At 40.8% G+C, this 24,166-nt stretch overlaps 1 protein-coding gene across 1 annotated transcript in view; it reads right to left on the bottom strand.

Annotated features, from left to right (window-relative positions):
* LOC123500632 (glutamate receptor ionotropic, kainate 2-like) overlaps nucleotides 1–15,921 on the bottom strand; it is a 41,399-nt gene extending 25,478 nt beyond the window's left edge. Inside the window, exons 1-2 of the mRNA XM_045249300.1 lie at nucleotides 15,781–15,921; nucleotides 2,265–2,962 (exon numbers count right to left, since the gene is read on the bottom strand). Coding sequence (XP_045105235.1) covers nucleotides 2,265–2,454 — 190 coding nt within the window. The 5' untranslated portion in view covers nucleotides 2,455–2,962; nucleotides 15,781–15,921. The remainder of the gene's footprint in view (nucleotides 1–2,264; nucleotides 2,963–15,780) is intronic.
* Nucleotides 15,922–24,166: the final 8,245 nt, after the last annotated feature.

The raw sequence follows: 24,166 nt of genomic DNA, 5'->3' as shown, positions 1-24,166 counted from the left end.
GTGTGTAAGAAAAAATAAATAATAGATAAATGACTAATTCGTTACAGCAACACAATGGTAGACATCAGAAGTGCTGGTATGTATTGGCTGCGAGGCACCGTTCTTCCGCCTCCAGCAGTGAGTACAGCAATACAGCTGAGCCACGCTCCTCTCATGGCTCAAAGAAAAACATTCTCGCTCACCCTCTTCTGTTGTCTCCATCCTCTGCTAACTTGATTATCTTTTTTCTCCTCTCCATCTAATTTCCTCCGCGGCCTAGAGCAGCCAGGCTGAGGCAGTAATAGTATTGGCAAAGAGGATCCACGATAGAGATCACGGTCCTTTTAGCCAAAGTGAATTGCATCTATAGGAGTGTTATTTTTAGCAGATTTGGCAAGAGGTGCCTTGAAGAGCCCCCCACAGGAAGGAGTGGTGGAGCTGATGCTAGTAAGTAAAGTAATAATTAATGTTACTTTACAGTGATGAATGCAGCTCTGTAATGATGATCTAGAGCCGAGATCATTATTGCAAAATTGCTTTCAAGAAGGGTATCTATTCTAGGTTTTTCCTGTGTCTTGTTATTACAGTATCTCATTTACCTTCTTAGAAATAGAGCCTCTTACTTTTTTTGTGTGTGTTTGAGTGTGTGGCGCTGAGTGAGTGTAACCCTTCAGGCTACTTCTTTCCTCATATATTGACTAGACGGAGAAAGAAGGTCTTGTCATCAGCTGGGTTTCTTCTATTGGCCTTTTCAGTCCCAGTGTGGGAGAGATAAGGAAAACTTTCGGAGCCGACTCAGAATACATAACGTCATAGAAGTAGTTTCACATAGTTGTAAGATGTGATGTTTCCAGTTTGGATTATAAGTAAAGGACAGACCAATGCTGGTGTAGAAGGTAGGCACAGTTGAGTTATTGAAGAAAACAGTTCTCTGGAAGGTTGTGTCGAGCTGATAAATGAAGGAATTGAGTTTTTGAGGCATTGAACAGTACTAAGTTTGAACAACCGTTATCAGAAATTTTAGAGAGACTCGGAGTCCGGCATTCTGTCGCTTTCCTACGTGATCTGTTTTCTTCCTGAAAGGAAGGAATTTTGTGAAAAGACCTCCTCTCCAATGCAAGAGTTTATCAGTATTACCAATCACTCATACCTTTCTTTGGTAAACTCTGGAACTCCCTGTTGTCTGTATTTTCACTTTCCTATGACTTCAACTCATTTAAAAGGGAGGTTTCAAGACAATTACCCATTAGTTTTTGCTAACGCTTTTTTGCTCTGTTTGGGGACCAGCACCTCAGAGGTTCTTCATTATATATATATATATATATATATATATATATATATATATATATATATATATATATATATATATATATATATATATATATATATATATATATATATATATATATATATATATATATATATATATATATATATATATATATATATATATATATATATATATATATATATATATATATATATATATATATATATATATATATATATATATATATATATATATATATATATATATATATATATATATATATATATATATATATATATATATATATATATATATATATATATATATATATATATATATATATATATATATATATATATATATATATATATATATATATATATATATATATATATATATATATATATATATATATATATATATATATATATATATATATATATATATATATATATATATATATATATATATATATATATATATATATATATATATATATATATATATATATATATATATATATATATATATATATATATATATATATATATATATATATATATATATATATATATATATATATATATATATATATATATATATATATATATATATATATATATATATATATATATATATATATATATATATATATATATATATATATATATATATATATATATATATATATATATATATATATATATATATATATATATATATATATATATATATATATATATATATATATATATTGTATTACCTGTTTCTGATACAACCAGTCTGAAATACATCACACCACTGAACCATAACACTTTTGTTCACCAGTGCTTGCTGTTTACAAGAATAAACCACAACCTCTGGCTCTAAGCTGCCACACACACACACACACACACACACACACACACACACACACACACACACACACACACACACACACACACACACACACACACACACAGAGACACACAGACACACACACATGGATTCAGTAATAATTTCATAATAAACTCACCGATTCTGATGACGTCGGAGCCCACAGTCTGGTAGGCGAGGCCAAGCAGCAGCAGAAGGTACATGGAAGAGAGAGGAGCGATGGAACAGGAATATGAAGGCAAGGAAAAGGACTGACCAGTTTTCCCCTTCCCTTTCCTCCACCTTGCCGAGAGAGTTATAGACTTCACAGGTAACTCCATGCCTCTCATGTCGCACCCTGAAGACAGTTCACTATTTTCTTATTTTTCTTCTGTAGCATTCACTTGTATTCATAATATAGTGTTCAAACTTGCTTTGCATTACGAGGTGTCAGCTCGTGCGCTGTCCACCTCGCTTTCCCGTTTTCATACACTCTTAGTTCTTGAGCTCTTTACCATTACTCAGCTGGAATGGTCCTGCTTCCATGGCGGGACGTAAGCACAGTCTCACTCTTATGAGAAATTTCAGACTCATAAAATGTTCATTACTGTTATGCACTTACTTTTTCATGTTCTAGTCACCAATGAAAAATAATGCGAAAATTTTTCCAATAAACACGAGCACAAACACTAATCTAAATTCCTTTTGAATTAATTTTCACTATTTGTAATGCTTTACTTAGAATAAACTTTTATAAAAGAAATATATCACACTGGCGTCTACGTTGTTTGTCTTAATGTGTAAGTATTTCTTTTTCTCGACGGTGCAGAGGCTCCATCCATCCCTTACCCTGCTCCCCTAAGAAACAAAAGAGAAGTGGGTTAGTGGGATGCACTCAGTGTGTAGGCAATTTCAGGGTAACATAAAGACCAATTTTTTACAAATCTACTGAAACACCTATGTTGTAATGCAACACGACCTACGTAAAAGGAATCGAGGGTCTTCTGACAGATCGGCGGGCACGGCAAAAGCACCATGCCCTGTGTAACATATCAAATATAATTTCAAGCATCACATTTGCGATATAAATTTCATTTCTTCATGAAAGCACCAATGAATCAGGTTCCATGTTTTATCATTCTAATGTCTGGACTGATCAGAACTTCTTCATTCCAGGTAGACAAAGTAGAATAACATGCAACCAATGTTGTCGCCGTCCACCGCAAGACAAAGCAACGAGGTCAAAGGCCTCGGTTACTCGCCAAATTGTTCATGTTTCCATGGAGAGACCTGTGAATGGTCCAGACTCGTAGAAACATTTAGGAGAGTGTTAAAAACGTCACTGTGATGCAATTTGATCCGTCTTTGTCCCTCAGCCTGACCTTGGTGGCTTGCGCGTGACTTATCGCACTATGAAGAGATTCTCAAGAAGTGTGGGAAGACTAACGATGGTAAACTTTTCGTGCTACGTTAACCCAAAAATGTTGAGCTCTCGAATTCTGGGCCCGTAGATCCACTGATCCCCGCGGATAGCAGTGGGAGTCCCAGCACGGAGAACAGATGGGCGGCCAGCGGAGAGAGCTTAGGATAGAGTACCGTAGATTCACCATCAGGGTTAAGAAAGTTTCCTTATGAAGGCGACAGTGGCGAAGGAACAGTGCTAATATCAACGAGAGAGAGAGAGAGAGAGAGAGAGAGAGAGAGAGAGAGAGAGAGAGAGAGAGAGAGAGAGAGAGAGAGAGAGAGAGAGAGAGAGAGAGAGAGAGAGAGAGAGAGAGAGAGAGAGAGAGAGAGAGAGAGAGAGAGAGAGAGAGAGAGAGAGAGAGAGAGAGAGAGAGAGAGAGAGAGAGAGAGAGAGAGAGAGAGAGAGAGAGAGAGAGAGAGAGAGAGAGAGAGAGAGAGAGAGAGAGAGAGAGAGAGAGAGAGAGAGAGAGAGAGAGAGAGAGAGAGAGAGAGAGAGAGAGAGAGAGAGAGAGAGAGAGAGAGAGAGAGAGAGAGAGAGAGAGAGAGAGAGAGAGAGAGAGAGAGAGAGAGAGAGAGAGAGAGAGAGAGAGAGAGAGAGAGAGAGAGAGAGAGAGAGAGAGAGAGAGAGAGAGAGAGAGAGAGAGAGAGAGAGAGAGAGAGAGAGAGAGAGAGAGAGAGAGAGAGAGAGAGAGAGAGAGAGAGAGAGAGAGAGAGAGAGAGAGAGAGAGAGAGAGAGAGAGAGAGAGAGAGAGAGAGAGAGAGAGAGAGAGAGAGAGAGAGAGAGAGAGAGAGAGAGAGAGAGAGAGAGAGAGAGAGAGAGAGAGAGAGAGAGAGAGAGAGAGAGAGAGAGAGAGAGAGAGAGAGAGAGAGAGAGAGAGAGAGAGAGAGAGAGAGAGAGAGAGAGAGAGAGAGAGAGAGAGAGAGAGAGAGAGAGAGAGAGAGAGAGAGAGAGAGAGAGAGAGAGAGAGAGAGAGAGAGAGAGAGAGAGAGAGAGAGAGAGAGAGAGAGAGAGAGAGAGAGAGAGAGAGAGAGAGAGAGAGAGAGAGAGAGAGAGAGAGAGAGAGAGAGAGAGAGAGAGAGAGAGAGAGAGAGAGAGAGAGAGAGAGAGAGAGAGAGAGAGAGAGAGAGAGAGAGAGAGAGAGAGAGAGAGAGAGAGAGAGAGAGAGAGAGAGAGAGAGAGAGAGAGAGAGAGAGAGAGAGAGAGAGAGAGAGAGAGAGAGAGAGAGAGAGAGAGAGAGAGAGAGAGAGAGAGAGAGAGAGAGAGAGAGAGAGAGAGAGAGAGAGAGAGAGAGAGAGAGAGAGAGAGAGAGAGAGAGAGAGAGAGAGAGAGAGAGAGAGAGAGAGAGAGAGAGAGAGAGAGAGAGAGAGAGAGAGAGAGAGAGAGAGAGAGAGAGAGAGAGAGAGAGAGAGAGAGAGAGAGAGAGAGAGAGAGAGAGAGAGAGAGAGAGAGAGAGAGAGAGAGAGAGAGAGAGAGAGAGAGAGAGAGAGAGAGAGAGAGAGAGAGAGAGAGAGAGAGAGAGAGAGAGAGAGAGAGAGAGAGAGAGAGAGAGAGAGAGAGAGAGAGAGAGAGAGAGAGAGAGAGAGAGAGAGAGAGAGAGAGAGAGAGAGAGAGAGAGAGAGAGAGAGAGAGAGAGAGAGAGAGAGAGAGAGAGAGAGAGAGAGAGAGAGAGAGAGAGAGAGAGAGAGAGAGAGAGAGAGAGAGAGAGAGAGAGAGAGAGAGAGAGAGAGAGAGAGAGAGAGAGAGAGAGAGAGAGAGAGAGAGAGAGAGAGAGAGAGAGAGAGAGAGAGAGAGAGAGAGAGAGAGAGAGAGAGAGAGAGAGAGAGAGAGAGAGAGAGAGAGAGAGAGAGAGAGAGAGAGAGAGAGAGAGAGAGAGAGAGAGAGAGAGAGAGAGAGAGAGAGAGAGAGAGAGAGAGAGAGAGAGAGAGAGAGAGAGAGAGAGAGAGAGAGAGAGAGAGAGAGAGAGAGAGAGAGAGAGAGAGAGAGAGAGAGAGAGAGAGAGAGAGAGAGAGAGAGAGAGAGAGAGAGAGAGAGAGAGAGAGAGAGAGAGAGAGAGAGAGAGAGAGAGAGAGAGAGAGAGAGAGAGAGAGAGAGAGAGAGAGAGAGAGAGAGAGAGAGAGAGAGAGAGAGAGAGAGAGAGAGAGAGAGAGAGAGAGAGAGAGAGAGAGAGAGAGAGAGAGAGAGAGAGAGAGAGAGAGAGAGAGAGAGAGAGAGAGAGAGAGAGAGAGAGAGAGAGAGAGAGAGAGAGAGAGAGAGAGAGAGAGAGAGAGAGAGAGAGAGAGAGAGAGAGAGAGAGAGAGAGAGAGAGAGAGAGAGAGAGAGAGAGAGAGAGAGAGAGAGAGAGAGAGAGAGAGAGAGAGAGAGAGAGAGAGAGAGAGAGAGAGAGAGAGAGAGAGAGAGAGAGAGAGCAGGAAGACAACGCTTTCCTAGAGTGTGCGGGGACGCTGTAGGAACTCTGCTATGTGAGAGGACAGCTTGAAAAGGCGCTCCGGCAACGGCTGGAATGGTGAGGGTGTGTGTGTGTGTGTGTGTGTGTGTGTGTGTGTGTGTGTGTGTGAAGTAAGACGTGAGCTATTTTTGTATTCTTATTTACCATCGATAATGTTTGATGCTTGTGGTGACTGGTGATAGTGGTGATGAATGCAATCAAACAAAACAATGGGCGTTCCCGAATTACCAAAATGAGACTCTACAGTTAAGTGAACTCACACGCTGGTGGCTGAAATGAAAATACCAAACGATATCAGCAACCCACTCAACCCCTTCAGTACTAGGACACATTTTTACCATGAGTTTTTGGGTATGATTAAACGATTTTACTTACATTAGGTATGGTCCATGGAGGTCAAAAGATTAATGGCTAGGGTCTACATTATTTTAATCCCCACATATAATTACTTGAAGTAGTATAAAATCACCGAATGTAGGCAGAATGAATATGGAAACGCGTCATTGTCCTAAAGGGGTTAAACGCAAACGATGCTTGTAAAACCACAGAAGTGTAGCATAAAATAATTTGTGCATACACGATCTCACTCGTTGACTCGTATTCATTTTATTTCCTTTGCGTATTTCAAATAAATACCATCAATACTCACACAGGAGTAGATATGCACGTAGCTCTCATCCCGGCAAAGATACTCTATACATATAGGACGCACTGTACGCGATTTGCTGGGAGGGGACGGTAGCTATATCTATTATGAATTGCCATTTTGGACGTGGGTAGAGCGTGTTCCCTCCAAGCTTACCCGCTATCCGTGTCTGGTATGGTCATTCATAATATAATTTTGTTGATGCCTCTGCCCCGCCAGGCGTCCTGCTACCATATACCTTCCCAGCGAACCTTGTGCAGTGTGTCGGCAGCCTCATCCCTAGCGATCAGTCAGTGAGAAACGACCTCGAATCCCATCGGCACGGGAATACACAAACGGTGGAAGGCAAGGCAGCGTCCCTGAATAATGGTAAGGCTCGCTCAGTTATTGGGTAGTTTTTATTTATTATTCTTTTTTACGTAGGAGGGAATCCCGGTCAAGGGCAACAAAATATATGATAAAAACAGCCCCACTTATAGCTGCCGGTCGCCCACACAAGTCGATCTAGTTAGAGGGAGACTTCAAGGATGGTATAAAAGTCACAATCAAATGTTGTCTTATAAAGATTTGTTTTCTCTCCAGTTTTTATGTCCGTGATTCTAAGCAAGAATGGTGCCTTATAAAGAAAGACATATAGGAACTAACGCCCAAGTGGATATCACTTCTACCATTAGACCGTAGCCAGAATGTGAACTTGTGTGACTGAGGACTCATAAGCCCCCATCTATAAGCAATTGTGCCGCCGCGACTCCGTCAAAGCAAAGAAATTATAACACGGAAAATCTTTATATTGTTAAAAAAAAGAAATCCAGAAAAGTGTTAAAGGGAAAAATAAAACAAACAGTGAAGAGGATGTGGAGGAGGAGAACACATAAGATGAGGAGGAGGATGAGGAAGATGAGAGGGAAGGGAAGGAGAAGCAAATAAGAAATAATCACTCATGAACTTAAATATAATTACTGGAAGGAGGAGGAGGAGGAGGAAGAAAAGAAAGGCGTGGGAAGATAATGGAGAGTAATGGCGAAAGAAAGAATGGGCTGAACAAAGATCTAATTACCAGAAACAAGAGAAGGGCGAGGAGGAAGAGGAGGAGCAGCGAAAAAATGGAATGAGATAATGCCTAACTTCTTAATAAACCTTATGCTGAAAGAGTTTATCCCCTTCAGTAGCAGGACGCGTTTCCATATTCACTCTATCTGGTGATATTATACAACTACAGATACTCATGGGGGGGGATTAAAACAGTGAAGACTAAGGCCATTAAACTTCTGACCTCCATAGACCCTTCCTAATGTCAATCAAATCGTCTAATCGCACCCAAAACTCATAGTAAAAATGCGTCCGAGTACTGAAAGGAGTTAAGCGGTCTATGTTTGGTACTTTCCTTTCACTACCGCCTTCAAACTCAACAATGATAAAGATATGATAATGAAACTAATGACACTAACAAATCCACCACCACACTGATATCGTACAAATGGAGAGCTCAACACCTCTGTACTATGACACGTTTCCATATTCATTCTTCTTCCTATTTGGTGATTTTATACAGCTTCAGAAACTCATATGGGGTACTGAAATATTGAAGACTGTGGCCATTATTCTTCTGACCTCCATAGACCCTTCCTAATGTCAATAAAAATGGTCTAATCACACACAAATCTCAAGGTAAAACTGTGTCCCTGTACTGAAGGGGTTAAATAGAAATAATAATAATAATGATAATAATAATAATAATAATAATAATGATAATAATAATAATAATAATAATAATAATAATGATAATAATAATAATAATGATAATAGTAATAATAATAATAATAATAATAATAATAATAATAATAATAATAATAATAATAATAATAATAATAATAATAATAATAATAATAATAATAATAATAACAATAAGGGTTTAAATAAAAATAATAATAAAAACAATGGTAGAGTCAACATATGAATCAAAGAACGAGACACTCTACTGACTTCATTCATTACTGAGGTTACTATTATTGCAACATTGATTAACTACCACCACCATCACCACCATCACAACCAACATTGCTGTCGCTCACTTCACTTCCCTTGTCGTGAATATAAGCGTGGCACTCTCTATGGTCTTTTCCTTCTCATTGATCCATTCAGTACTGGGACACATTTTTACCTTGAGATTTGTGTACGATTAGACCATTTCATTGACATTACGAAGGGTCTATAGAGGATTTGGTTATTCTATACAGCTTCAGAAACTCACATGGGGAATTGAAATAGTGAAGACCTATATAGACCCTTCCTAATGTCAATAAAATGGTCTAGTCGTACACAAATCTCGAGGTGATAATGTGTCCCAGTATTGAAGAGGCTAATGGTCAGAATCGTCACTATTTTAATCCCCGACATGAGTTTCTGAAGGTGTAAATAATCACCAAATAGCAAGCAAAATGAATATGGAATCACGTCATGGTACTGAAGGGGTTAATTGTTCACCTCAATGTAGTGAACACTTTTTCGCTCACCCAGCACCATGAGGGAGTGAACAGGAACGGAATTACATCACCATCACCTCACCGCACATCACCATCATCTCACCGCACATCACCATCATCACCTCACCAGTCAGCCACTCCTGTGTTCAGCACCACCACTATTTCAATCCCGGATCCTTATTCAGAAACGCTTTGCCCTCTCACCACCACGGTTTTTCAAGGCCACAGAGATGATTAGCTTGGTTTTCATGAGTGTTTTTCCAGTTAATAATGTAGAAATCTTGTCATTCTGCCTTTAGAACCGTAAAAACACTCTAAAAAACGCTCGTCTCTCTCTCTCTCTCTCTCTCTCTCTCTCTCTCTCTCTCTCTCTCTCTCTCTCCACGACGGTTTTCCAAGGCTTCAAAGATGATTAGCGGGGTTTGCATGAGTTTTTCTCCAGTTAATAATGTAGAAATCTAGTCATTCTACCTCTAAAACTATAAACACACCCTTAGAAACTCGTATGAATTATAAAAAATCCTTTAAAAATACTGGAGGTGAAGTGCAGATGTGTTTGAGCCCCGATTTCTACCATCACTATCATCAATATTACATCACTTTGACTGCTATTACCACCTCTATCTTTCTTTCAATCACCATTAGCATCCACACATCCCAATCTATCACCATAATCACCATATTTCACACTGCCACTACAGCTATCGGCCATTACCACTGTCTTCCATCCTTTATCACTCACAATCTCTCTTTTATTACCGCAAGAGTCCGGGTCTCTCCATTGCCTCTGCCCACAAGCCAAATACAACAATTACCAGTCACGCCCACAGTCACACTTTTCTCCTCTCTCCATGCACCACCGCTACATGACAGTACCTCACCCAACGTTACCTTCATTAGTACTGTGCTCCTTACTATATCTTTCAACTTTTCCATCTCTCCAATGCTTTCAACGCTACACACAATAGGACCGTATTCAAAAACACTATGCTTTCTCACAACTACAATTTTCCAAGGCCACAGAGACAACTAGCCTTATTTTCATGACAATTGTTCCTCTTAATTAATCAAAAATCTTGCTAATCCATCAACAAAGCCATAAAAACGCCTTAAAAATACGAGTATCTTCAACTAGAGCCTTTGGAAAGTAGTGATGGCGAGAGAGCAAACCGTTACAGAATACAGGTCTACACACACTCACCTCATTCATTCACTCACTCACTCCCTTGCCCACTGACTCATTCACTCCTCTCTCTCTCTCTCTCTCTCTCTCTCTCTCTCTCGTTTTCCTTAGATAAAAAGCAATATAACTCTGCACTCCAGTAATTTAGACCTGTAAAATGCGTAGTTCATCACCAACAAAAGCATCCCAGCATGGACCAATAACAATTACAACCCAATTCATCATTCGAAGCGGCTGCAGAACTTTCATGAAAAACTAAGCAGAAATATTCACTCCATTAGGCAACGTGTGCTGTCAAAATATAGCGCATCCAAAACGGGAACATTGAAGCAGATAAACCATAACAACTTCCCAAAACGAGACACCTAAAACTCAGTGTAATAGAAGATGAGTGTATGTGTTCTTGTTCCCTATTCCAGATGGTAATGGTGGTATTAGCTCTTGTTAGGGAGAATAAGAGCTTACTTATTGCTGCCTCGCATCTTGGTATTGCCTACGTGTTTCCTGCATATTCATTCACTGCTGAACGTTCTTACTTGCCTGCTTCAGTTGGTATTTGTTCATTATCCTTGTACTTGCTTGAGTTGATGCAAACTATCTCAGTCTTCTGTCTAAAGGGTAGCGTGTCTTTCATACTGCAAGCTGTGTAAAGAAAAATTGAGGAAGCATGAGAGGTATAAGTCAGAACTGTTGTGAGATGCTTAAGTCAAATCTAATATTCTTCTTACATAATAAAGCCAATATCTTATAGAAGTATCTTATAAAAGCTCAAGACTATATTTTCATGTTGCCTTAATTCTTATTTTCTGCATTCGACGTTCCAAAAACAAGTACGACTGAACTTTAAAAACACGAAGTTTTCTTCGAAAAAACGCAATTAAAAAAAAAAAAACATGTGAATAGTTATTATGTCTATTTGAAGTCCTCAGCCTCCTTCATGTTCACATTTCACATTTCATTTTTATTTAATTTACATGTTAGTCAGTGACCGAGTCAGTGACCCAGAGCGTCTAGGGGTGCGAGTCGTGCTTCATTTTAGTAACGTAAAGGAAGAACAGATGATGACAGTATTATGTCTAAAACCAGACCACACTTCATCACAGACTGTAGCTTCATCATTAGCATAAAGCTTAACAATACCCGGATTAGAGATGAATAGGAACGCGTTCTGAAATGCAATAGAATTGTAAGCATGTGCGGACGTTCACCACAGGCCGGGACCGTCTCTATTCACCGGCGGGGCATCACACGTGCCGCATAACTAATGTCCCTCGGGTGAAGCTCAAGGAGGAGCGAAAGTGAGTGCACCTAAATATGAGATTTGATAATTAGGGATTTGATTTGTTCCTACTCCCAATTCAGCCATCGGAGGAGGCGCTCTCCATTTGCTTCCACTCACAAAATGTTTCCATTTCATCCGAAATAAAAAAAAAAAAAAAAGGTTGGGGGAAATGATGATTTCAACAACAACTATGAGCTAACTTTGATGCAACTGCTTGTCATCTGCGACCACCACAACATCCCCTCCACCGCCGTGGGTTTTTTTTTTTTTTTTTTTTTTTTTTTTGTAACAGAAATATAGGAGCCACTCATCGGATAGTGTATTGATATGTATATTGATCTTAAGACAGACCGTTTATATCAAACTCTCTTGCTTTCGTTGTCTAAAGTACATGAGATTAAAGCTCAAAGTGTGTGTGTGTGTGTGTGTGTGTGTGTGTGTGTGTGTGTGTGTGTGTGTGTGTATTCACCACGGTCCCTTATTGGTCACCCAGCCAGACTTCCCCACTACGGAGCGAGCTCAGAGCTCATAGACCGATATTCGGGTAGGACTGCGACCACAACACTCTCCACACACCGGGAAAGCGAGGCCACAACCCCATGAGTTACATCCCGTACCTATTCGCTGCTAGGTGAGCATGGGCTACACATTAAGAGGCTTTCCCATTTGCCTCGCCGCGCCTGGGACTCAAACCTGGGCCCTTTCGGTTGTGAGCCGTGAGCCGAGCGTGCTAACCACTACACTACGCGATGTGTTTCACTGTTTGATCTGCTGCAGTCTCTGACGAAACAACCAGACGTTACCCTACGGAACGAGCTCAGAGCTCATTATTTCCGATCTTCGGATAGGCCTGAGACCAGGCACACACCACACACCGGGACAACAAGGTCACAATTCCTCGATTTACATCCCGTACCTACTCACTGCTAGGTGAACAGGGGCTACACGTGAAAGGAGACACACCCAAATATCTCCACCCGGCCGGGGAATCGAACCCCGGTCCTCTGGCTTGTGAAGCCAGCGCTCTAACTACTGAGCTACCGTGTGTGTGTGTGTGTGTGTGTGTGTGTGTGTTCTGTGTGTGTGTTTCACTGTTTGATCTGCTGCAGTCTCTTATGAGACAGCCAGACGTTACCCTACGGAACGAGCTCAAAGCTCATTATTTCCGATCTTCGGATAGGCCTGAGACCAGGCACACACCACACACCGAGACAACAAGGTCACAACTCCTCGATTTACATCCCGTACCTACTCACTGCTAGGTGAACAGGGACTACACTTGAAAGGAGACACCCAAATATCTCCACCCGGCCGGGGAATCGAACCCCGGTCCTCTGGCTTGTGAAGCCAGCGCTCTAACCACTGAGCTACCGGGTGTGTGTGTGTGTGTGTGTGTGTGTGTGTGTGTGTGTGTGTGTGTGTAGCTCAAGTTCCACTACCCGACGACTTGGTACGGCAATAATCCTGCACCTGAATACCATCCTGGACCAGATTGAAATTGGAGAGAAGCAACTCCCACGGATTAATTTCGAAAAGGCAGGGGATTTTTTCCATCTTTCAACACAGATTCACCTGAGCCCAACGGTGCACGTAACGATGATATCGAACACACACACACACACACACACACACACACACACACACACACACACACACACACACACACACACACACACACACACACACTGAGCTTTAATCTCTTCTGTTTTAGTCAGTGAGTGCAAGAGAATTTAATGTTATCGTTGTTGTTTTTTTTAATCAACATGCATATGAATCCATTCCTTTCATAGATCCTTAATGTGGATCATTTTCACACATCACAGTAACAGAATGCGTCGTATCTGTCACACAAACCCCCACAAAGGATAGAACGAGAAAAGGAGGAACGAAATAATGAATAAACAGAAGGTGAAATAAGTACAAAATGCAGAACATATTCCAAGACAGTGCAAGTGGAAGTGAATGTGGAAAGGGATACAGGAGGGAAGGAAAAGTAGGGAGTAGAAATGAGGATAGGATTAATGTGGGAAGGACAAAAAGGAGTAGGGAGTCAGGAAAAAGAGATTAATGGCTACTTATCCTCATTACTCTCCCTAACTCTTTACTCTTCACCTTTCCTGCTTATATTTCTCCCTTCTATCTACTCCCTGTACTCTCATCCTCCTCCTTCACTCCTCCTTCTCTTCCTAGCCTCAAGCACTCTAATTCCCCATCAGGAACTCCCTTTCTTCCTCTATTTCACAATACGTCCCTTCGTTCCTCTGTTCATCTCCTCTCTCTTTCACTTTAGTCTCGAATCAAACACCCCTGTCACCTTCCCTCGTCTTAGCTGTCCGAAGTGAGAGCAAAGAGTGATGCCTTGTTTTTCCCCTTCATTCATTCCATTTGCCTATTATCATTCTCTCTCTCTCTCTCTCTCTCTCTCTCTCTCTCTCTCTCTCTCTCTCTCTCTCTCTCTCTCTCTCTCTCTCTCTCTCTCTCTCTCATAATTCAACTCTCACTTTCAGTCGTCAGTCTCTATTCAACCTTCCTCAGGTTTGTTCTTACTTTCCAAGCCTCGCATTTCATCTTTTGACAACTTTCATATTCACTCACATTAGCGTCTCTCTCTCTCTCTCTCTCTCTCTCTCTCTCTCTCTCTCTCTCTCTCTCTCTCTCTCTCTCTCTCTCTCTCTCTCTCTCACACACACATTTTATTCTTTCACTCATTTTCATAATATAGTTCACGCTTATTTCCACTTTCCCACTGACTGATTCACGTTTCTTCTCATTTATGGCTTTCTATCCCCTTCTCCGCTCACACTTTCTTTCCACTTAACTCATTCACGCTTACCTCTCTTTTCACTCACTCACACTCAGCTTACTTCAATTCACACATTATTGACTCCCGGAATCAAGCAACTTATTCGTCTAATGTCAGTCGAAATTTTATCATTTCTTGAAGAAAAGAATGTAATAACAGACATCCGGCACTGTGTTCGTAGTAATGTGTCATGTCTAACTAACGTACTGAATTTCTTTAGCAAGGTATTCGCCAAATAGGGTGTCCAGGTGTAGCATGATATAATTCATCTATAAACTTCCAAGAAGCATGTGATAATCTTTACGTAACCGTCAAGTCTTAAAATTGCCAACCACGTGGAATAGAACTTTTACGTGGGTGGTGTGTAAAGAATCAGACCTTAAGCAAAGTGTTGCCTGATGAAGCATCGAGTTGGTATCGTGTAACCAGGGGTGTGCGTCATGGCTCAGTAATGGGGCCACTATTCTTCATGGTGTGTGTGTGTGTGTGTGTATATATATATATATATATATATATATATATATATATATATATATATATATATATATATATATATATATATATATATATATATATATATATATATATATATATATATATATATATATATATATATATATATATATATATATATATATATATATATATATATATATATATATATATATATATATATATATATATATATATATATATATATATATATATATATATATATATATATATATATATATATATATATATATATATATATATATATATATATATATATATATATATATATATATATATATATATATATATATATATATATATATATATATATATATATATATATATATATATATATATATATATATATATATATATATATATATATATATATATATATATATATATATATATATATATATATATATATATATATATATATATATATATATATATATATATATATATATATATATATATATATATATATATATATATATATATATATATATATATATATATATATATATATATATATATATATATATATATATGCACACATACAACAGAACGAAAAATCTAGTTGTATATAGGTGAGGTATACAATCGGTGTTATTTTTGACATTCCGCACAGAACTCCTGACGATTCTTCCACATCACTGTGGACTCTTCACTCCTAAGACTCCTCGCGCACTCGTGTTATTTTTTTTCTTTTTATTCACAATGCGGTAATTTCACAAAAATAACTTCTCCCTCACTGAAGTACATAAGGATTAACCTCACCTAATCTAACCTAACGCAACCACGGGGACTTCTCTCTCATCGCCGCTCCCGGGGGCCTGCCGTAAAGACACCAATCTAACGTAAAACGCTTACCTTAAAAGGAAGTGGAAGATTCTGTGTGTGGTTAGTTGGTCGGCCTCCTCTTCCTCGAAGGGTACTGGCGCCACTTACTGTTTAACACTCGATCTTGCGATCACAAGAAAACTACATTCAAGTCGTCTTGTTTATAGAACTACACGATAAAATTTCGATATTTTAACCTGTGTCCACTGCGCTCGGTTGCCATTGCGACACAGAGCACCCTTGCCGCGGTAGCAGGCTGACTGCTGCGACCGCCACGTATAGACGTAGTGATTGGCAGAAAATAAATACGTCATTAAAAAGGCAGCTCTCATTGGCCGCACAAGAGAAACAAGAAACCATGATCTATTCCACACTGAAAACCAACATACTATAACACACGCATTACACTGCATCCCTGACGAGAGCGCCTCCTCGGCATGGACTTGGAATTTGTGATGCAGCGCAAGGCGAATCACGTCACTCCAATTAATTAACGCAACCCTGCGTGTTGCACAACGAGTGGCCATCACTAGATGCACATTATTTGATGGAGCTGCTCCGTGAAGAGCCGCCAGTGGCAGCATTACCTATGAAGAATTAAAACTTTCTGCATTAAGTATAAATAACGATCCGTGAAAACTATGCTACGGTCTGAATCATATTCATTCTACTTTATTATTCGGCTCTTTTTTAACAATGAGTGGAAGTGAAAAATCCTTCAAGTGAAAATCTTCATCAAAAGTTTAAATCAAAAGCAAATTCATTTACAAAGAACGCAATTAAGTGTTTCTGATGTTACGCGCTGTTACCAATACAACCTGCAGATGTTTAGTCAAGAATGGCTGATGATACACAAGAATTTACGTTTGACAGTGAAGCACTCCGCCATTCACTCGTCCAGAGCTGCAAGACGAGGAGGAGGAGGCGCTTTACTCCACCAATATCAACTTGAACGGAAGAATACTTACCGTCACTGCAAGGACCCCTACTTTGTCTGTCCCTTTATCAATCCTCTTCAGATTTCCACCTTCTATAACTAATCTAACTCTTCCCTTTTCAGCAAAGCGACGAGTTTTCAAAAAGAACTTGAGTTATATTAAATCACCATGATCTAAGTCCACTGTAGTGATGCCTCAACGCTAACAGATAATGGGTTATAGATAATGGTCATGGAAAGGCGTGAAAGGAGGCTTACTTAATGCAGACACACGTGACTGTCCACACCGAATTACAGGCAGGAACTGAGGTGGGGCGGCTCAGTGGCTGGCTGTGAGGCTGGGCCGCTGCTGCCTGGGGGTGGACTGGGCGGCAGGTCGACTCAAGCTTCCCGCAGACGCAGCGCCACCGCCACTCTTCCCAATCACTGATACCGAAACCTCGAGCAACTATTTTCTTTTCTGTTCTTTCTTTTCTATCCACCATACGCATAGCTGCTTTGGCTGCTGGCATGAGGAAATTCACTTCTACTGTCACCACCATATCTTATATTGTTAGTTATGTGTACCTCTTCTTACAGAGAGAGAGAGAGAGAGAGAGAGAGAGAGAGAGAGAGAGAGAGAGAGAGAGAGATACACTTCTTTTCATTGATCAAATATAATAAGTTGTATGAAGCAGAAGTAACCCGCATGATTAATCAAGCTAATCAAACATCCTACTCGAACTTCTCTGAAATCAATGCGACCCGACAAACCTAACAAAAATTCATCTGCTTGCCACGCACTATTCTATCCATTTCTTAGCACAGAGTGGAGCATTCACTCCAGCACTTCCTGTACTGATAACCGTAGGACTGCGGAAACTCATGTCAGACTCAGTGGACTCAGTTTACATGAATAACTACTGAACTACTGTCCATCACCCTACTCATCATCGCATCACTCTCGTCGGCGGAGTGAGGTGAAAGTAACAAGTGTCTGTGGCGTAGGTTGGTGAGCACACTGTTGCGGAAGTGCTTCAGTTGAAGACTCGGGTGATCCAGAAGGAAGAGTAGGTTCAAGTCGGTGGTTCACTGTGGCAGGTGTAGCTCGAACCTTTGATGATTGCAGCCGATTTTTCCTGTCCTTTCCTTTTCTTTTTTTCTTACTCTCACATCTCTCTCTCATTCTTTCCTTCTTTTTCCTGCTGCTTCCTGCTTCGGCGTGGAAGGAGACGAACCCAAATCATCCCAGGAAATCAATGTGACCAAAGATGAGAACAGGACATTATAAAAGATGTTCTATTCACTACCCACCACATGATGCGTTATTAACTCTATATACTCGTATGTTTACTACGCCACTGAAGGCTATATTATCTTTAGTTCATGTCTGCTTTCGGCAACCTGCGTCACCTAACACCACCAACTTTCTGATGCAAGAGTTAACCAGTGCTCTCAATCTTTTACTCCTTCCTCTGGTAAACTCTGGAATTCTCTGCCTGCTTCTGTATCTTCCTATGACTGGCCTTCATTTAATTAAGAGGAAGGTTTCAAGATAATCATCCCTGTCTTTTGGCTAACTTTATCGGACCTGCAAGATAGAAGGGAGTTAACCAGTACTCTCAATCTTTCATCCCTTTCTCTGGTAAACTCTGGAATTCCCTGCCTGCTTCTGTATCTTCCTATGACATGCCTTCACTTAATTAAGAGGGAGGTTTCAAGATAATTATCCCCGTCTTTTGATAAACTCTATCGGGCTTGCAAAGGGGGGAATGGCACCTAAGCGGCCCTTTTTTTTTTATTATTTTTTGCTGCTCTTGGCCGGCTTTCCCTCTTACATAAATAAAGAAAACTACTTATACCTACCTGTGGGGTCAAACCTCGATCAACCATACCCGAGCTCTCATTAGTTTCCCCTCCTTTTCCTCCCTTTCCTTCATGCATTACCCCGCTTTATGCGACTCGGTTTCCTCAGCAATCTTTCCCTTCATCACTCCCTCTTCTACTGTTCCCACCTCGCCAGCACTAGTTCACAGCGAGCTCAATAGCTGGTGCCACGGAAGAAGAAGCGCTAATGATGCCGGACAAGACGGGAGCCTCTCTGGGAAGGTGAGTGCCGCGGGAGAGGAGAGGGAGTTGGAGGAGGAAGAGGAGAGGGAGTAGGAGGAGTAGGAAAAGAAGCAGCAGCGAGAGAAGGAAATGATTAAGGAAACGAATACAAGAAGAAGGAGGAGAAAGAGGAGGAGGAGGAGGAGGAGGAGGAGGAGGAGGAGAGAGAGAGAGAGAGAGAGAGAGAGAGAGAGAGAGAGAGAGAGAGAGAGAGAGAGAGAGAGAGAGAGAGAGAGAGAGAGAGAGAGAGAGAGAGAGAGAGAGAGAAAAAAAGAGAGAGGGGGGGTTGTAAAAAAAAATTGGATTTTCAAGTTTGCTCTTTATAATTTCCATCTAAATTAAACAGATAAGCACACACACACACACACACACACACACACACACACACACACACACACACACACACACACAGTTGCCGTAAGGTATCATATAGTAATTGTTGCTGCATATATTATCAGTCAGCAGCAGCAGTAGTAGTAGTAGTAGTAGTAGTAGTAGTAGTAGTAGTAGTAGTAGTAGTAGTAGTAGTAGTAGTAGTAGTAGTAGCAGCAGCAATAGCAGCAATAGCAGCAGCAGCAGCAGCAGCAGCAGCAGCAGCAGCAGCAGCAGCAGTAGTAGTAGTAGTAGTAGTATCAACAAATACTCGTATTTGTAAGCAAAACCGAAACATACGAGGCAATAACTTAAACGTGAAGACGGCGTAGCACACTAAGAACGCTGTAAATAAACAACACTGAGACACAAATACATGAATGCAGTTTGTGCTCATCCACTTTTCTCAAACAACAAAAGCAAAACGTTGAAAAAAAGAAGAAAAATAAAGGTTACAGTTAAGGTTAAATATTTTGGGATTCTTTGGTGCCTATTCTCCTTCTCTTATCACTTCCTTCCTGTTTCCTAGGTAAAGAGCGTGAGGCAGGAGGTGGAAAGGTAGTGTGAGCCGTGCATGAAAGGAGGAGCGATAAGGATAATTGCAAAGAAAGGAGATAAGGCTGTAATGCTTCGTAAGAGATCGTGGTGGCAGAAGGCGCCGAAAAAACAGCCATGGAATGTGTCTAAGTGAGATAATTGCATTTTCTGTTGTCACACATTGCTTCTCTGATTCTGACTGACTAGAGAGAAAAAGAGTAACTATGGTCTGGCTACTCTAAAATGGCTCCTGGCTTCAAAACGTTCCATCGTATTGTTAGTGTAATTAACCTGATATGACTAATACTTGTTTTCTGTTGATCTACACAGTCATCACACGGGTAGCTTATGGTTTTCCTCAAAATCTAATAACCACGCATTCCTCCAGGGAACCATTCAGACCCAGGAGCCACTTTAGAGTAAACAGTCTATAACCTTTTTTTTTTTTGTTTTCTTGTTTTTTGCCATTCTGACGAGCATCCTTAAAAAGATAAAAAATATAGATGATTTTTTTTCTGTCTGTTCCTTTCTTTAAATGAATACGATCAAATGAGTTTCCTTGGTTTTCTTTTATCGCACCAGTGGAACAGAAACCACAGAGGAAAAGTTCTCTCTTAATCGGATAAAAGAGAATTAGAGGTTAATACAAAAGAAATTACTTCATACTGGTCATACTTCAACCGACTGACTTAGTAAGAAACTTTTTTTTTTTCCTGATCACATCAAGGAAGACAATAAATGGAGAAAACTTTTATATGAGTACGGAAAGAAGAAAAAAAATGAGGAAAGCTGCAAGAGGCTGTCAGACCTACACGTGGCAGTCCCTGTATGAGCAAAGCTACTTAATTCTACTTATCATCCCCATCCATAAATTTATCTAATCTTTTTAAGTCTCCTTATTGACTGAACACTAACGACTATTGACTCAGCACTAAGGTCGTGATTGAAATTATATAAGGAAGTCCGTTGGCGTCAGGAAAGCAGGAAAGTCATCAGGAAGGACTGGAGCGGAATGAAAAGAAGAAGAGAAAGGAGCTGCATCGATTGTACTGAATGGAAGGAGGCAGCAGAGGAGAGGATGCACGAGGTAGTAGAAAATGACAACAATAGGAAAGAAAGAAAATGTTCCTCATCTCTCGCCAACTGTCATTTCCTTGTCATGCAGAAGATTCCGAAGTATATCTCAAGTCATTTTCAGAAACAGTCGATACCACGCGTTTGTTTCATCAGCTATGATAATAAATCTTCGCCTGCCTTTCGTGGCTGACTAAACAGAAAATTGGTTTACGTGAGAATTTCCGTATTCACCTCTCGTGGTCCCTTGGCGTTTATAAGGGACGAAAAGCGAGGAGTGGGAAACGAGAGCGACCAGATAACACCGGACTAAAAAGAAACACTGACAGATAGAGAGAAGTGAGAAAGAGGAAGTGAATAAGAAATAGTAATGTGGAGAGAAGTAAAAGAACAAATCAGTAAACATGGAACTAATGGCGTGTATTGAAATAAAGGGTTTAAATTAAAATAAATATGAGAGAGAGAGAGAGAGAGAGAGAGAGAGAGAGAGAGAGAGAGAGAGAGAGAGAGAGAGAGAAAGAGAGAGAGACAGACAGACAGACAGACAAACAGAGATAGGAGAGTGTGGGGGAACTGGAAGAGAGAAGTGGTGATGGGAGTGGCAGAGTGAGAGAAGTTGTGTGGTGTGAGTGGAATAGTTAAGAGTGTGGGTAGCGGAGGGTCTAGTGGTGGTGAAGAATGAATCTGATTATTGACTGACGCTGATGAGGAGGATAACGACGCCGATGCCACTCCAGCACATTACCGCCCACTGTTAGATCCATCACGACGCTAACGGAATTGTGAGAACGATGAGAAAAGAATGTAGGTACAACTCATTACATATTTTCTCAATCGAAGGCACTTAGCGGCGCACTCAGGTAAACAGAACACGAAGGTTGGAACACAGACTGTCACAATGCACAATACGAGTCTTTGAGAGGAGAAAAAATACCCACTCGACTTATATCTTAGGGCCTGAGGAGGGATTAGAGGACACAAGCACACACACACACACACACACACACACACACACACACACACACACACACACACACACACACACACACACACACACACACACAGCATCAAAATGGATATGGCATAAACAGAACTTCAGCGGAAAATCTTTGTATACTGTATTAGTCAATGTGTTCTTTTCCTCCTGTTCGCATTTTTTCCCCCACTCGTTGTTACGTTTGTGTTTTTCCCTTTGTTTCGTGTAGTGTCTGCCTTGTCTCCGTCGCGTACAGTGCCAGAGCTACTTGTCTATATTTCTCCAGTATTTCCTCAGTACCATGACTCTTTTCCATATTCATTCTGGTTACTATTTGGTGACCTTATTCAGCTTCAGAAACTTATGTCGGGGATTAGACTAGTGAAGACTCCGGCCATCAATCTTCTGACCTCCACAGATCATTACTCAAGTCAATAAGATGGTCTAATCATACCCAAAACTTATGGTAAAAATGTGTCCCAGTACTGAAGAGATTAATTCCACGACTAATAATATCAAATTTTACAATGATCAGTACTCTTCTTTCAGTTCTAGAATCACACGCAACCTTTCACGAGTGTCTTTACACAGAGAAAGAATGGTGGAAAGGGATCCTATGATTTTTTTTTTTTCTGTGGAAGGAGTGATGCGAGTGACGAACCACTTCCCCAGACACGTGTAGTGTGAACCGAGTCTTACCTTCAAATTTACTATGACAAGTCCTTTACAGTTCTAACCATCATCATTCTTCGTTAAGGCTTGGCTACAATTACAAATCCATTTTTTTCATGTCGGACAGAGTGATGTAGGTGATTTCTGGAAAACACACAAATAAAGAATAATATAGAAATGCACACACACACACACACACACACACACACACACGTAGTGTAGTGGTTAGCACGCTCGACTTACAATCGAAAGGGCCGGGTTCGAGTCCCGGTAAGCGGCGAGGCAAATGGGCAAGCTTCTTAATGTGTAGCCCCTGTTCACCTAGCAGTAAGTAGGTACTGGATGTAACTCGAGGGGTTGTGGCCTCGCTTTCCCGGTGTGTGTTGTGTTGATGTGGTCTCAGTCCTACTCGAAAATCGGTCTATGAGCTCTGAGCTCTTTCCGTAATGTGGAAGACTGGCTGGGTGACCAGCAGACGACCGAGGTGAATTACACACATACACACACACACACATATCCCCATGATACCCAGGTTCTAGGTGGTTACCAGGTTCTAGGTGGTTACAGTCAATATGAGCTTGGGCGGTGATATGGGCCCTAATATGGGTACCACTATAAATAAAATTGCTTGCGCCACTAATGGGCGGAAGCTGAACAGCGCTTCCCATACACTCTTCAAGTGTGCCTACAGACGCTATAGGCCTTACCGTAAAACACACACACACACACACACACACACACACACACACACACACACACACACACACACACGCGCGCGCGTGCGCGAGGAGCGGTTTATGGTCTCTGAGCTCCCTCCGTAATGGGAAAGGCTGCCTGGGTGCTCGCACGCACACACACACACACACACACACACACACACACACACACACACACACACACATATCGAAAAAAAAACGGCAAAGAAGGTATAAGTAAAAAATATGGAAAACAACGTCATACATATTCAGTGGTGGAAACTATTTTGTAATAATGTAGAACAGATTGGTGTTTCTTTACACCACCCACCCACGGAACTATTTTAACAATAAAAGAAGAAGAAAAAATAGACCATGAACATGTCGTTTATGCATCTAGTTCTATTCATTTTGTTAGTGATTATGGCTACACTATCCAATACAATACACATTAATCCACACCGAACACATTAAGTACCACCGTTATCACTACTGTCGTCATCACTACTTTTACTGTCATATCTACCACGACGGCTTTTTTTTCAAGCAAGAGGGGAGAACTGGCCAAGGGCATCAAAAAGATCAAGAAAAGGCCCACTCAATCGCCAGGCTCCATAAATATCCGATAGAGCAAGCCAAGGGATAAATGTCTTGCAAGCTCCCTCTTGAATGAAGTCAAGTCATAGGAAGTTGGAAATACAGAAACAGGCAGGGAGTCCCAGAGTTTATCAGAGAAAGATATGAAAGATTGAGAATATTGGTTAACTCTTGCGTTAAAGAGTTGAACAGAATAGGAGTGAGAGGAAGACGAAAGCCTTGCGCAGCGAGGCCGCAGGAGGAGGGGTGGCATAGAATTAGCAAGATCAGTAGAACAGTTAGCATGAAAATAGCGATAAAACATAGCAAGGAGTGCAACATTCCGGTGGTGAGAAAGAGGCTGGAGACATTCAGTCAGAGGAGGGAGTTTACGAGACAAAAAAGCTTTTGATTCTTCCCTATTTAATAAAACTGTATTAGTAGAAACCTCCCAAAAATGGCAAGACTACTCCATACATGGGCGGATGA

This window comes from Portunus trituberculatus, unplaced genomic scaffold (assembly GCF_017591435.1).
Source record: "Portunus trituberculatus isolate SZX2019 unplaced genomic scaffold, ASM1759143v1 PGA_scaffold_453__1_contigs__length_265712, whole genome shotgun sequence".
Classification (NCBI taxonomy): Eukaryota; Metazoa; Arthropoda; class Malacostraca; order Decapoda; family Portunidae; genus Portunus; species Portunus trituberculatus.
Note: the sequence above shows the minus strand (reverse complement) of the source record. Positions and strands in the feature narration are given on the sequence as shown.